General features: G+C 47.7%; 1 protein-coding gene across 1 annotated transcript in view; it reads right to left on the bottom strand.

The window, feature by feature from the left end:
* Positions 1 to 5,291: 5,291 nt before the first annotated feature.
* HEXA (hexosaminidase A (alpha polypeptide)) overlaps positions 5,292 to 15,349 on the bottom strand; it is a 30,152-nt gene continuing 20,094 nt past the window's right edge. Inside the window, exons 3-14 of the mRNA XM_006866572.1 lie at positions 14,928 to 14,993; positions 13,099 to 13,145; positions 12,184 to 12,294; positions 11,250 to 11,351; positions 10,376 to 10,508; positions 8,944 to 9,124; positions 8,564 to 8,650; positions 8,192 to 8,264; positions 7,271 to 7,454; positions 7,018 to 7,108; positions 6,304 to 6,408; positions 5,292 to 5,355 (exon numbers count right to left, since the gene is read on the bottom strand). Of these exons, the coding sequence (XP_006866634.1) occupies positions 5,292 to 5,355; positions 6,304 to 6,408; positions 7,018 to 7,108; positions 7,271 to 7,454; positions 8,192 to 8,264; positions 8,564 to 8,650; positions 8,944 to 9,124; positions 10,376 to 10,508; positions 11,250 to 11,351; positions 12,184 to 12,294; positions 13,099 to 13,145; positions 14,928 to 14,993 (1,244 nt within the window). The remainder of the gene's footprint in view (positions 5,356 to 6,303; positions 6,409 to 7,017; positions 7,109 to 7,270; positions 7,455 to 8,191; positions 8,265 to 8,563; positions 8,651 to 8,943; positions 9,125 to 10,375; positions 10,509 to 11,249; positions 11,352 to 12,183; positions 12,295 to 13,098; positions 13,146 to 14,927; positions 14,994 to 15,349) is intronic.

The raw sequence follows: 15,349 nt of genomic DNA, 5'->3' as shown, positions 1-15,349 counted from the left end.
CACAGGGTCGCTATGAGTTGGTACTGACTTGATGGCACCTAACAACAACTATTTTTAAATGTCTCAGAGTCCGTAAAGTCAAGATAAAGCTGAGGAACTTTTTGAGGCTAAAGGAAACTAAAGAGACATGCCAACACTGCATGCAGCGTCTCTAGACTGGATTATGTTGGTATGTTGTTGCTAAGCGTCATGGAATTTGTTCTGACTCATAGCAACCCTGTATAGGGTTTCTGAGGAGCAACAGCTGGTGGGTTTGAACTACCGACTTTGTGGTTTCATGGTCCAGTGCTGATCCTACAGTGCTACACCAGGAGGACATAATTGTAACAATTAATAAAACTAGAAGCTTAAAAAAAAAAAAAAAAAAAGATGGAAGGAACGCGAGAGTAACAGTACCAAAAAAGAAATAGTCGATGTTTAAACATTTTAAGAGATAGCATATGATCAAGAGCCATTGGTACTGAAGGAAGAAGTCCAAGGTGCACTGACGGCATTGGCAAAGAACAAGACTCTGGGAACTGATGCAATTTAAATTGAAATCCTTCAACTGATGCAGCACTGGAGACACTTACCTATGCCAAGAAGTTTGGAAGACAGTTACCTGACCAACTGATTGGAAGACATCCATATTTGTGCCCATTCCAAAAGAGGTGACACAATGGAATGCAGAATGATCGAACAGTATCATTGATATCATATGCAAGTATAAGTTTGCTAAGTTCAAAAATGGCTGCACCCACACATTAACAGGAAACTACCAGAGGTTCAAGTTGGATTCAGAGGATATGGAATGAGGGATATCATTGCTGATGTCAGATGTGTCTTGGCTTAAAGCAGTGAATACCAGAAAGATGTTTACCTGTGCTTTTCTGATTATGCAAAGGTTTTGGACTGTGTGGATCATGAAAAAGTATGGACATTGAGGAGAATGAACATTCCAGAACATTTCATCGTGCTCATGAGGAACCTGTACATGGACCAACAGGCAATCGTTTGAGCAGAGCAAGGGGACAGTGATAGTTTAAAATCAGGAAAGATGTGTACCAAGGTTGTATTCTTTCACCATATTCGATCTGTATGCTGAGCAAATAATCCCAAAAACTGGATTATATGAAGAACTTGGATTGGAGAAAGTGTCATTAACAACCTGCAATATGCAGATGATACAACCTTGCTTGCTGGAAGTGAAGAGGGTTCAAAATACTGGCGAAGGTCAAAGACTACAGCCTTCAGTATGGTTTTTAACTTAATGTGGAAAAAACAAAAATCCTTACAACTGGACCAATAAATAACATGATAGATGGAGAAAAGATTCAAGTTTTCAAAGACTTCATTTTGCATGGAAACAAAACAGCAGTCAAGAAATTAAACAACATATTGCATTAGGCAAATCTGCTGCATAAGACCTCTTTAAAGTGTTGGAAAGATACCAGTTTGAGGACTAAGGTGCGCCGGACCCAAGTCACAGTATTTTCAATAGCCTCATATGCACGTCAAAGTTGGACAGTGAAAAAGGAAGACCATAGTATTGATGCACTTAAGTTATGTGTCGGAGAAGATTAAAAGTACCATAGGTTGCTAGAACAAATCAATCTGTGTTGGACAAAGTACAGCCAGAATGCTCCTTAGAAGCCAATAGGGCAAGACTTTGTCTCTCATACCTTGGACATATCAGCAGGGGCCAGTCCCTGGAGAAGGGAATTCTTGGTAAAGTGGAGGGTCAGCAAAAAAGAGGAAGACCCTAAATTAGATGGATTGGCACAGTGGCAGCAGTGGGCTAAAGCATAATGATTGTTAAGGATGGCACATGACTAGGTAGTGCTTCGTTCTGTTATGCATAAGGTTGGAACTTACTTGATGGCACCTAACAACAACATATGCTTATTTCTAATGAGACCACACAGTATTGAACTACCGACTTTGTGGTTTCATGGTAGGTGTGGTTTCACACAGTTAAGTGTGGTCTCATTTTTGTAAGTTGATTTCACTTAGCATGTTTTCTACGTTCATCTGCCAGGACTACATTTCTAGGCCACATTTCATTGTATTCATCGGCTAATGGGCATTTTGGTTGTTTCCAGCCTTTGGTTATCATGAAAAACAATGCAATGAAGATTGATGTACAAGTTTGTTGTGTTCCTGTTTTCACTTCTTCTGGGTATGTTTGTGGCTGTTAAGTGCAACTGAGTTAGTTTCGACTCATGTTGTTGTTAGATGCTATTGAGTCAGTACTGACTTGTAGCGACTCTACGCACAACAGAACGAAACACTGCCTGGTCCTGGACTAACCTCACAATCATTGCTCTGCCTGAGCCCATCACTGCTGCCAGTGTTATTCATATTGTTGGAGGTCTTCTGACTCATAGACTCCCTGTATAGGGTTTCTGAGGAGTGGCTGGTGGATTGAATCACCAACCTTGTGATTCACAGTCCAGTGCTTACCTTACCAACAGCAATTTCTTTTAGGATCAGTATGAGGCTAGACTCTATGAGATGGAAGTTAAAGACACCCTAAATGTCTGTCATCTCTAAAGTGCTCCTCCACAATCCCTGTTGTCAATCACTACTCCTCCCCTCAGTATTCTCACCCATGTACCAGAGTTCCGTAATTTGCTGCGGTGTCTCACAGAACTTATGCATCATCAAGGAAATGTCTCACACAGCTGCGGAGGCAGGCAAGTCCCCAATCCATAGTTCAGTTAGCCTGGAGGATTCTTCTCTCTTGTGCCAAATTGGCCTGTTGACTCACAGGCTGTGGAAGCAGGTGAGTCAACTCAGGCCTCTGGCTCAAGTCCTAGGACCCAGAGGTCAGGTGAGCTCAGCGTTAGTCAAAGGAGTGCACCCACTCACATCAGCAGGATGGCTCGTTTCAGACCTAGTGGGAAGGCAAAACTGACCAAATCCCTCAGTAAACTTCCAAGTTTTAACAATCACAATTAACTCTGTTAACAGTCACTCACAAGTGAGCTATATAATCCACCAGCATCTTCCCCCACCTTCTCTTATGCAGACCCATTGGAAGAAATCATTTGGAGCCAGTTCCAGACACATGGCTAGAAATGACAGGTTAAATTCACTGCACTGCAGGGTGTATGCCTAGGGTTGACTCTGCTGGATCACATGGCAATTCTATTTCAACTTTTTGAGGAACTTCCAAACTCTTCTCCATAGGGTCTGTACTATTCCCACCAGCAATGAAAGACATTCTAGATTCTCCACATCCTCCCAATACCTGTATTGGTGTTTTTTTTTTTTAAAGTTAACATTGGCATCGTAATGGGGGTGAGGTGGTATTTCATTGTGATTTTAGTTTGCATCTCCTCAGTGGTTAAGGGTATTGAGTATCTTTCCATATGCTTGTTGGACAATTGTATACATTCTTTGGTGAGATGTCTGTTCATGTCTTTGGCCCGCTTTTTGATTGGGTACTTGTATTTTTGTTACTAAGTTGTAGAGATTTTTTACATTTGGATATTAGACCCTCATCAGATATAATGGTCCCTGAAGTTTTTCTCTCAATCCATAGGTTGTCTCTTCACTTTGTTGATAAAGTTCTTTGATGAACAAACATTATGAGGATCCATTCACCTATTCTGTTCCACTACTGTGTTGTTGTCATAAGAAAACACTGACCAAAGGAGTCAGAAATGATAACCTTACTCCTTTAACACATTATTTTCATGGTTTCTTCCCTCACTGATTTAGACTTACAACTTAGCATCTATTCTTTTCATGTAACATTATCTCAAACAATAGCAAGAGTACAGTTATGATCAGAGGGAAACAGGGGAATTTGACACGTACGCACATTTTTTCAGGGAATTTGCCTGGGACTACCCAAAGACTTCTGGGTGATAGAAGCAAGGAGGTTCAGGTATTGGGTGCAGGGAGGGAAGTATTAGCTCTAGAAATCTCTCCAGGCCAGAGGCCTGGGATTGGCTAAGCCAGGCTGTGTGAAAAACCCACCCCTACCCGATTTTTCCAGGTAGAAGGTGCCCAGACTGCTCTACAGAAACAGAGGAAAAGGACTTCGGGACTGAAGGATGGCATCTAAGGTTTAAATTTTAATTGGATCCTTTCTCAGCTCTGCCTTCTCCAGGTTTCTCTTAACTGCCAGACTGAAAGAAATGCTTGAAGCCCAGGACCAACCAAGAGAACTTGGCAAAGAATGGCCAACAAAGTCCTCTTCTCAAATGGGCTGCCTGGCACTCCACCGGGGGGCACTGTGGGTCCATATGAGACCTTTCCTCCAGGGGAAATACTAGTCACAGGTGCAAAGTCTTTCATCCAGAGCCGCTACCCTTACTTAACTCCTTTAACCCCCAGGACTTTGCTCTAGTGGTCTCAGCTGTGCCAGCAGTTCTCTGGGATATTAAGAGCTGAAAATCGGCGGGGGTGTGCTGGTGCTGATGGAAGCTGTTTGTACCATTGGGAAATGACCAGGGCTTCTGAGGAAGGACTAAGTTCTTCAAACTCAACACTTAACCATAGTGCCTAGACCGCCAAATCTGTGCAGTAGTTAAACAATGGTTGCATCAAATTCAAGCAACAGAAACCCAAAGGAAAAACGCTCCAGAGGAGTGAAACAGTGCAAGTATGCTTTGTTGTTGGTAAATGCCGTTGAGTCGGTTCCAACCCTTAGCGACCCTGTACAGGGTTTCCGAGGAGCTGTTGGTGAACTTGAACCGCCAACCTTGCAGTTCAAATGGCTTTACAGTCTGGTGCATTAACTCACAGCTCCACACCAGGACTCTGTAAGCACACATGGGGGAGGGGTATTCTGGAGCTTCTGCCCTGCCCAGAACTCCTTCAGGCCCCTCCCTCTTCTTCCAGACCCAGTTCTAATGCTGAGGGGAAGTGGCACAGCTGAGGAGGGGGCGTGTGTATGTGGACTAGACTTGGGAGGTGGGAGACAAATCACAAAATTGGCCAGCACAGACTAAGGGTTTCATTCCCAGTCTTCAACTTAGCAGATCCCAGGAGGAGCAGACTCTGGTCCAACCTGGCTGTATCCAGCTGAGCCTTTTTACTTTCAAGAGCAGAAGATCAGTCTTGGCTTTTCCCTTACCCCAGGGTTACTCCAGTAATCTACGTTTGTAATAGAAAAACGGCACATCACTCTTTATTGGACGCCAGCCCCAGCCCCAGCCCCAGCCCCCTTCTCCTCAGGCACAGGGGCACGTGGGCAGGGGGTTCCATCCCCCAGCCGGGAAGCAGTGGAAGCCTGGCCAGCCTGGTCCCACTACTGTCTCCTAGGGCCAGCACCCTCCGTGGTACCTAGGGCTGTTTGCTCACATCTGTTCAAAGTCCTGTTCACAGTAGCCTGTGTTCAGGGGCTGGGCTTGAACACCTCGCCTGTGAAAGGACATAAAGACACAGGATGAGTTAGCTACCCAGGAGAGGGTCACAGGAAGCAACACTCTCTCCACAAGAGTCTCCCCTGTTCCTGTTTCAGGGGATCACTAGCTCCCACTGTACAACAAAATTACTTGGGAACTTTACTTTCAGAGATTAGGGCCAAGCGTTGGCAAGAATCTGCATTTTGAACAGGTAGCTGGGGAGCTTTGGACCCAGGAACTTTGGGGGATGCCTACCCATTTCTATCCTGCCTGTCTCTGAACCCTAGCCTCTTTAGAAGAGAGAGTGCCCACGGAGCCTCCTCTCCTGGCTGGAAAACACTATAAATGCAGTGGTGTGGGGGACTGAGGAACTGTGCAATCCGTGCACTGGGCGTGGGCGAGAAATCCTGTCCTGTATTTAGGTTTCTGCCTCCCAAGTTCAAAGTCTTGACCAGTCTCTTTAGGTGTGCCTCCTTTATTATACAAATAAGCCATATGCTGATGATGATAAGGAAGGACACCTCAAGGTCACCTGGTGAATTTTGTACAGTGAGACCTATACCCCACAACACTTGACTCTCCATGGGAACACTGTACTAGGCTGTGCCTCCCAGGTCCTCAAGACAAGAAATGAGTGAATCAGGGAAACGCTCCTCTTCCGAAGGCTCATCCCCAGTGGAGGCACTGGTGTCATGAAAGCTCATGAGAGCCTAGCCCAGGGTGAAGAGCACCCACTCTGAGTGATCCTCAACAAGTTACTTTACTTTCTCAGTGCCTCAGCTGCCCTCCTTTAAAATGAGGGTAAAACAGTTACCTACCTAAGAGCCGTGATGCAGACTGAATGAGTTAATGCTTGTAAGGGGGTTAGCACAGTGCTTGCCACAGACTAGACGCTCTATTATTGTGCGTGGCTCCCAAGGACCTGCCTGCCCCACCCACCCTGGGAAGGCCCATGTCTGCTTACCTCAGCAGCTCACATCGGAACTTTGTCAACCGTTTGAAGGCAAATTCCAAGTCGGTTATTTGGCTGTTGCTCCACAGCCTCTCGGCAACAGCCCCTGCTCTGGGCCTGGAGGAAGGGGGCACACAGCCGACTGGACCTGTATTCCTTGCAGGGGTGCTAGACAGCCAGACTACAGCCCTCATTTAGGCCTCCTGGACCAGCTCAAGGCCAAGGGATCTGATCAGCACCCTGCTCAAAGCTACAATTGGAGGGCCCTGAGTTCTAGGGCCCAATTCCATCTTCATTGAAATGTGGACAGTGATCCCATCCTCCCTCTTCCCAAAGATCTGGGCAGTCTTAGAGGCCCTGGAAACTGTTACTAGCAGCAGCAGGTGTTCTGAGACGGAAACGGTATATACCCAACCAGGCTCGGTGAGGCTGCAGCCTCTCTGCTGTGGAGGAAAGTCTTATGAGAGCATTCTTGGATCTTGGGCAAGTCACCTGTCCTCTAAGCCTCATTTGTCTCAGTCTTACACACCTACTGGGCTGCTGGACAGTCTACGTGTAAGCTGGGTGGGCAGTGAAAATTACACACAAGCAAAGGCTACTGCAATGCCCCTTCTCGCTCAGCCTGAAAGGAGGTTAGCGTCTGGAAGGGGCTGGGCAGGAATGAGTCTGTAAGGGAAAACCCCTGCCCACCAGCCCAGCCTTCCACTGCCCTCACAAAACTCTCACCAGAGCCTGGGGACCAGGTTTGTGCTGTCCACATACTCGCCCCACATGCAGGCCTCTCCACCAATCACCTGAGCCTTCTGCTCAGGGCTACCTGAGGGGAGACAAGCAACATCAGGCTGTTAGCCGCTCAGGCACTTTCCTGGTGCAGCCTTCTCCCTAGGTCAAGTTGTTTCATCTCCTAAACTGCCCCCTGCCTCCCACCTGTGCCCAGCCCAGTCTCCTGTGGTCAGTAAGGTGAGGCCCACGTTGCTACCGTCAAATGCCAGGGGCTCCACCATGTAGAATGTCTTCCAGTCGGGGCCATAACTTATGCGATTCAGGTACCAGGGGGCAGAGAGCAGGGCCCGGAAGCCAGCTTGGGTGACCAGTTCCAGCTCCTTCAAATAGCTTACTGGTGCCTCTTCCCGCCATACTTGTATGATCGTGTCTGAGCGAACCTGTCACGGAAGATCAAACAGGGGTATCGTCATAGGTGGCTGAGGAAATGCTTGGGTCTCTCTTATGCAGGTAACCCAGGGTGAAGGTGTCTGCTCCTCCTGCTCCCCAGCAGCAATGGGTCTTCATGACTCCACACCACTGGAGCTCCCCACCCAGAGCAGACGACCTGGATTTCAGAGGCCCGAGGAGTGGCCAAACCCTCCCGCTCCCTCCCCACCTCTGTCCAGAGGGAGATGGTATCACTGGCTGTGAGATGAGGGAGACAAGCAGTGGGGCCCAGGGATTCATCAGGAGCTAGTCTATTCAAGAGTCTCTGGAAGTTTCTGGGGATGGGACCAGGTTTCTGCAGTGGTTCTGCAGATGGCAGGAGGCTGAGATCTTGCTGATCAACAACGAAGGAGAAGGAATATGTATTCCTGCAAACCTAGAAGACTCTGGTCTATGACTCTGGGTGCAAAACCCAGCCCAACATGCCAGTCTGTGGGATCCCGAGGGTTCTAGCTGTAGCAATCACTCTTGGTTCATTTGCACAGTGAAGACAGATGGAAGCTGGGTCACAGAAACCAGGGCTCAGATCTATGTGTCCTTTGTACAAAGGGTGGGAGAGGTGGCCCCAAGTGTTCTGACCGTTATAATTGAATCCAAACCAGGAGGACTAGTCCCTGCGGGGGCAGGGAAGGGCTGAGATGACCACGGAGGCACTGCTGGTGGCTCCTGTTCTCCTGTTCCCGCTCACCTTTACTTTATTATCAAACACCTCCTGCCACACCACGTAGCCCTTGCTATAGGCAGAGACGATGTTCAGCAGCCTGGAGAGGAGGGAGTGGGAAGGAAGGGTCTGCTCAGTTCGGACAGTCCCTGGGCTCTCTGTATTAGTACTGGAGGTGTTGAGCCTCGTTGCGGGCTTATTCCTGCCTGACTGAGCAGTCCTTTCCAGGGTTTAGAACTGACTACTCTTAAGTCTGAAAGGTTGAGACAAAGGACGCTTTCAGGGCTCACAGAATAGTCAAACAGGGCTTGGCCCCAGGATGGAAAATAAGGACTCCCCAAGCCAGCGGATACTCGCCTCCTCTCCAAAGTACCCCACCCACCCATCTTCCTTCCTCACATCTGGATGTAGAAGGACTCCAGCTGCTTGAAGTCGTCACCAAAACCTTTCTTCTTCATAAAGGCCTGGACATCTGGATTGGACTTCCTGAATCCCAAGAGAAAATAGACATTCATTCTTTAAACAGCTGTAAAGCTCAAAGCGTGGGGATTAGTTACCTGGCCTCCTACAACTTCCCTTTTTCACGTGACAAAATCAGGTATGGCCTCTGTGCAGATGACAGAGGAAAGACCCCAGAGCTGAGCAATCTGGACTGAGACACACTGCTGTGTCAAAGAGTCATCCCAGAGAAGCAACTGACAAAGGTCACTCCTCAGGCGCTAGCCTCTCTTCTGAGCTAGCAATTCATCAGACAAGGTGGAAGATCGAAGGGCTCATACCAGCAGGAGAAATCAACCTCATCTCCTCCAAGGTGCAGATAAAAATCCGGGAAGACAGAGCTGACCTCCAGGAAGAATGAGCTCATGAACTCATAGGTACTGTTGAGAATGGGATTCACTGGTCCAAAGGTACCAGAGGGTTCAGAGCCCGAGTAGCAAGGAGTCAATAATTCAGGGACACCTAAGTCAATAGAGAGTTCCACATCAGTGTCACAAAGGCACAAACACCTCAGGGCGTAAGTCACACAACTGTGTTCATGAACATTATGCACACCCAGGCCCTCACAGACCCTTGTAGTCACCACCATTTAGTCACAGAGATGCAGCCACATATGCAGTGAGTCACTCAGTCAGAGGCTGGGCTCCCGCCATGTACACTTCTGTCCTGACACAAGGCTTCCAGTAGGAGCGCCCTTATCCCGAAGGCCTTGCTCCTCATAGAACCTTTAAGCAGAAGAGCAAACTCTTTCTTCCCTAACTCCTCCCGTACTGGGTCACCCATCCACCAGGTCTGTCTATGTTCCTGAAGAGGCATCTCTCTTAGTCAGGAGTCTTTCTCTCCTGAGACTGAAGTCACAAGACTGCTGCACTTTTCTATAAAGTTCACAATGTCCTTCAAAATTCCTTTAACCAGTTCTGGGGTTCAGTTGGGGGAGTTGCAGGGACAGGCTGGGTGTATACGGAAGAGGTGAGTGAGCAGGAGTAAAGATTCCAACTCACACTACACTTCTTCCTTGGAGAGTCTACTCGGGGGGTCAGATTCCTCTACATTCCCTCCAGGGCACAACAGCCTGCCCGGGTGTCAGTAAGACAATGACATCTGACAAGAACTTGCCAGGGCTTTGAACCGCTTCAGCCCAGTTAAGTCATAGCTAAAGAAGCGACTCTGGAACCATCAGAATTTTTAAAAATTGGGTGAACTGGAGCAATAATAGAAACAAGAAAACTGATGGTCGCAGCCCTGATAGAAACACAGTGTTTCTCATTAGGCAGCATATGTGTTGCATAGTAATCAAATGTCTTGTCCACAGAGTGGGAAGCAGCGGTGCCCAGCCCTAGGAGGCTGTGGCTGACCACGCGGCTGCAAAGGCGTCACTCTACACTGTTTCACCAATATTTCAGAGCTTCCACCTGGGTATCGTTCCTGCTCACCCAAGTCGGTAATATTTGGGTTTCTTCTGGTTTCAATTTGTCAGCCAAGATTTAACTGGATGAACTGTTTTTGAAGTCCTGAATTTTGTCCACATTTTATTAGTTAACAGTGGCCTATTTCACCCAAAGAAAGTTCTTTTTGTTCAAATTTCCGGATGGAAAAAGTTGAGGGAAACATTCTCCCAGGGATTAAGGCCAGGATATGCCACATCCAGGAGCTTATACACTGAAGCCCCACTGAGGGGACCAACACTCTCTCTATCCGAGACATTATTCTTACCTGCACCCCAAGACAAAGTGTGGCCTGGAGTGTCAAACTCTGGCACCACACGGATACCGCGGAGGCGTGCGTACTCAATCACCTCCTTCACATCCTGCATGGTGTAGATGTGGGTGGCAGGGTTGTAGGAGCCCTGAAAGACACAACACCCCTCAGGCTCTCATTTCCTAAGGGCTAGCAGAAAAGAGGCTATTCAAAATGCTCCCAGGACTTCCTCTTGTTGGTAAGTGCCTTTGAGTCGGTTTGGGCTCATCGTGACCTTGTACAGGATTTCTGAGGAGCAGATAGTATTTGAACAGCTGATCTTGTGGTTCGAAATCTGTGCTGATCCTACAGCACCACATCTGGAGTCCCAGGACTCCCTGTTGTTGTTAAGTACCATGGCATCGGTTCCAACTCATAGTGACCCTGCACAGGGTTTCCAAGGCTGCAAATCTTTATGGGAGCAGAAACATCTTTCTCCTGTGGAAGAGCTGCCAACTGCTGATTTGTAACCACTATGCTACCAGAGCTCCCTATCAGAGACTGTCTTCAAGAACTTTAACATAATTTTCCACAAGATATATCACATCTTTTGTTGATATCTGAGCGTTATGATGCCACTGAGATTAACAAGGTCAACATTATACCCATTTCACAGAATATAAATAGATAAAAGGAGAGGGAGACAAGGAGAATTATCCACTGAAGGTCTCAGAGCAAATTCTTGACCAGGTTTAGTCATGAACTCAAGTCTCCTGACTGCAAATACAGGGCCCTCCCCCAGTGTCAGTGTGTCTGCCTAAAACGAGTTAGGAGGAGGGCACTGCCCTTGCTAGAAGGGCTGCAGTCAGGCTCAGACATCACACCATCTCTGGGCAGAATACAAACGTACCTTTCTGGCGAGCTCAGGAAAAGTGATGCTGTCGTATGGAAAGGATGAGTCGTCTACCAGATGCCAGTGGAACACATTGAACTTATTGTACGCCATGACATCCTGTAGGTCAGAGCACACATGGGGAACCTATCATGGCACCGCCAGTTCCAACCTCAAACTTTTGAGAAGCACTGGGCAGGATGTCGGGTACTCTGCATACCCCCCAATTAAGTATGGGCAGGGTCTCCTCATCACACCTGCCCATGAAGGAGGGCCTGCCATGCACAGAAGGTAGCACCTTCCTTTTCCCAGGGCACATCCGAAGATGAAGGTGAAAAGGTTATCACTTTTTTTGAGATGTGTTCTAGCCACGTTGAGAGGAAGGCTGCAGTCTTCCAAAAGCCCTTAAACAGCCTACAGACGAATGCTGATTCCTGTCATTTGTGTTCGGTGTATGACTAGTGTTGATGCAAACTGTGAGGTCTGCTGCGGACTGACAGCCCCGGAACTCAGGCATCTCAGAAACCAAGGCTGGTGGATGTGTTGGCTCCTTTGGCTGCACCAAGGAGCAAAAGAAAAGGCAGACCCATGGGGTGAGCTGGCAATCGTCAGATAAGACAGTACATCCAACACAAGGTAGTAAGGAACTTCTCCAGTTCAAATTTTTGATGATCTGTTCCATGAGTTTATCCTAACTAAAGGAAAGTAAGCTTGGCCTGATGACAGAAGTCAGTTCCCCAAACCACTTTCTGTATCCCTGGAGATGGCATGAGTATTGGTCCACAGTCATCAGTGGCATACATTTAAGTGAGTCTTGGAACAGAGATATTCTCCAGGAGCTTACAACTGAAGGTATTCTACTTCTAACTCTCTAGGAATATGGTACCTAGTCTGTTCTTTACTCCACTTCCCCAGAACTCAAGAGGCCAAGAAGGCCTTAGGGGCCACATACCAGGGTATCCAGGATACTGGACAGTGGCAGGTAATGGCGAGACGTATCCAACAGCAAGCCCCGGTGAGGGAAACGGGGAAAATCCACGATGTCGGTCTTGTTGATAAAGAACTGTGGAGAACAAGTATGAAACATGTCAGATTTCAAATGGAACTTGCTACAGGAGTAGAGACGGGAAAGAGAAAAACACTCCCAAGTTTTCTGAAAAACCACCCTTACATCAAGGATCAGAAGCAGACACTCGCCAGAGAGCAACTGCCCATACCAGTCAAATACAACGATCTGACGCATAAACCACTCAACCGCCCAATCCTAGTTCCTCTTGTTACCAAAGCAGTGTGTTGTTGTTAAGTGCTGTCAAGTCAATTCTGACTCACAGTGACCCTGTATAGGATTTCCGAGGAGTGGCTGGTAAGGTTTGAGGTGCCGACCTTTCAGTTCAAACTGACTTTGCAGTCCAGTATAGCAGTCCAGCTCCATACCAGGGCTCTCCAAAGCAGTGTGGTGGTGGTGGTGGTGGTGGTGGTGGTTATGTGCTGTGGAGTCGGTTCCGACTCATAGCGACCCTGCTACATAGGGTTTCCAAGGCTGTAAGTCTTTATGGGAGCAGAAAGCCTCATTTTTCTCCCGCAGAATGACTGGTAGTTTAAAACTGCTGACCTTGAGGTTAGTAACTCACAATGCTACCAGAGCTCCTTTCAAAGCAGATAGTGACTCAGGGGAGGAAATGATACTATCTACCAATAGGCCAAATCTAGCAAATTCGCTCTCCTCCTGGATCTTCTCCTAGATTCTTGACTGGGTCAGCTCAAGCCACCCTGTCTAAGACCTCACAAGCTCTTTTCAGGACCCTCCACACTGGGAGTGACCCCTCAAGACACTGCAAAGGAGCTCTTTCTGAGGGCCCACTCTCACCGTGCCATCAGCAGATCTCCAAATGAGCTGGCTGAAAGTCTCCAAACCTGCGGGGAAGTAGAGAGGCAGAGTAAAGGCTCCAGGGAGGTGTTGAAGGAGACACTTACATCTGGAAGGTTCCCAGTGTAGCAGAGCACAATGTCTGGCATACAGTCAAAGCGAATCATCTAGACTTGATGATTTTTAATAATGAACGAAAAGGGAATACAAGGAAGCCAGCATCCAGTCATCTGTGTTTATTTCAGAGGTAGCACAGTGAAGGGTTTTAGTGACCCTCCTTGAAGCATACGCCTTTAAAACTCAGCTCCCTTTTATCTAAGCCTTGAACTCACAGAACAGTTCGGGGAGAGACCAGGCTGTGTGCAGTGAGGGCCAAGCCTGTAAGGAAGGGGTAATGGCTTTCCATGAATAACCCCCGTCAGGAGCCAACGACGTGGAGCAAAGAGGTCTCCAATCTGTTGGCCCTTCAATTCTCCCAGACAGAATTGTGGGCAAGAGATCAAAGGCCTGAGTTTCCAAGGAGCTTAGGTTCACAGTTGGACCTAGAGGAAAGCAAACTTCCACTATTCCTCTTCAGACACTGGGAAGAGTCCCAGCCATAGGAGCAACAACTGCCCCAGAGCAAGTGGCCAGTCCACTGGACACAGAATCTTCTAGATTCTAGTAAGGCCAAGGGCAAGTGTGTTCAGTCCAGAATGTTCCATGTTCTCAGCAGCTGAGGCCTTATTACTGCAAATCCAGCAGAAGCTCCTGCAAGGATTCCTGGCATCCCAAATTTCCAGAATGAAAGAATTCATGAGTCCTTAGTTGTCATTCAGCATGGAATTTGAGGAAGACTGATAGTACTGGTGGCTTCTCCCTCCCCTTGAGGCTCTGAGGCCCAGCATTCTGAGTTCTAGGTTTCCCCTAATGACACCTAACCGATGATCAGAACCTGTGCAGAGGTACAACAGGGCAGAAAGGGCAGCCAGCATGCCGTCTTCCTTCACAGGGAAGGCGGAGCAGGGGCCAGAGGAAAAAGACAGACTAAAACAAGGTTTGTAATTCTGTGAGAATTATTCTCATCACTCACCAGCAGAGGGACTACCAAAAGTAGTAACAGTACTTGGTTAAATCTTTCTTTAAGGACCAAATACTTTTTCAGTAAGCCAAGAGGTAGGGCAGGGGTCTGCTTTTTCTCCAGAAACAATTCAATGTATCATATTAAAGAACCCTGGTGGTGCTGTGGATTAAGCGTTGGCTGCTAACCACAAGGTCAGCGGTTCAAACGCACCAGCCACTCCGTGGGAGAAAGATGAGGCTGTCTGCTCCCATAAAGTTCTATAGGTTTAGTCTAGAAACCCTGTGCAGGGTTGTTATGAGTCTAACTGATCATATAGCAGTGGGCTGGGTTTGGTTATCATATTACTACTGACCTTTTACTATTTGTTTGTGACATTCATCTATTTCTTTTGATATAGTTTTCCTTTATAAAGAAGCTTTCCAATTGTCTGTGTCTTAAGTGAAGGCTGGGCAAATTCTGTGTGAGATAGATTCTGGTCCCTCTTCCCCTCAGCGGCCGGTACAGTGACTATCTACCTGCAGAGGGCTTCCTACTGCCTCCCCCAGGGCCTGCCCAGGGGAACAGCTTCCGCCATACAGGCTTACAGTCCATCAGTGCCTATGAACAGCTGCAAGGAGAGCATGCCCTTCAAGGTTTCTATAAAGCAAGCAAGCTTCCTAAAGTGTGGGTGTTTGCTGGTCCCTAGTCCTGTCCTCCTACTCCATCAATGCCAACCTGGCCCCTCACCCTTCTCTCTCCCCCAGCATCAGCCCCACCACCTTGTTACCTCGGAGAGCTCCCCAGACAGTCTCAGAGAGGAGGAAACACTGCTCATCATTTATGGTCAGGGTGTCTGAAACGACATAAATGATCTCATTTGGTTAAGGTCTTCAACTCTCAGATGACAGAGCAGATGTTCTGTACAAAGCCTTGGATGAAATCCCCACAACATCACATTTTTTAAAAACCTTTTAAAGTAGAGACATTTCTGGGACAGGCCAGCTGCAGAGGGCCAGGCCGGGGGCCACAGTGGAAATGTGGTCAGCACAATGGCTCTGCAGACCCTGGAAGATGATGAGTGATGTGGGAAAACTGGGGGTGTCAAGCTGGAGCAGAGGCCTCAGCAAAGCATCACCCATCTGTGGGTCAGTCTTCCCAGACAAAAATGATGAACTCCTGGCAGCCTTTAGTTGAAAGTATAAAGTCTCC

The sequence above is a fragment of the Chrysochloris asiatica genome, unplaced genomic scaffold (genome assembly GCF_000296735.1).
Source record: "Chrysochloris asiatica unplaced genomic scaffold, ChrAsi1.0 scaffold00092, whole genome shotgun sequence".
Taxonomy (NCBI): Eukaryota; Metazoa; Chordata; class Mammalia; order Afrosoricida; family Chrysochloridae; genus Chrysochloris; species Chrysochloris asiatica.
Note: the sequence above shows the minus strand (reverse complement) of the source record. Positions and strands in the feature narration are given on the sequence as shown.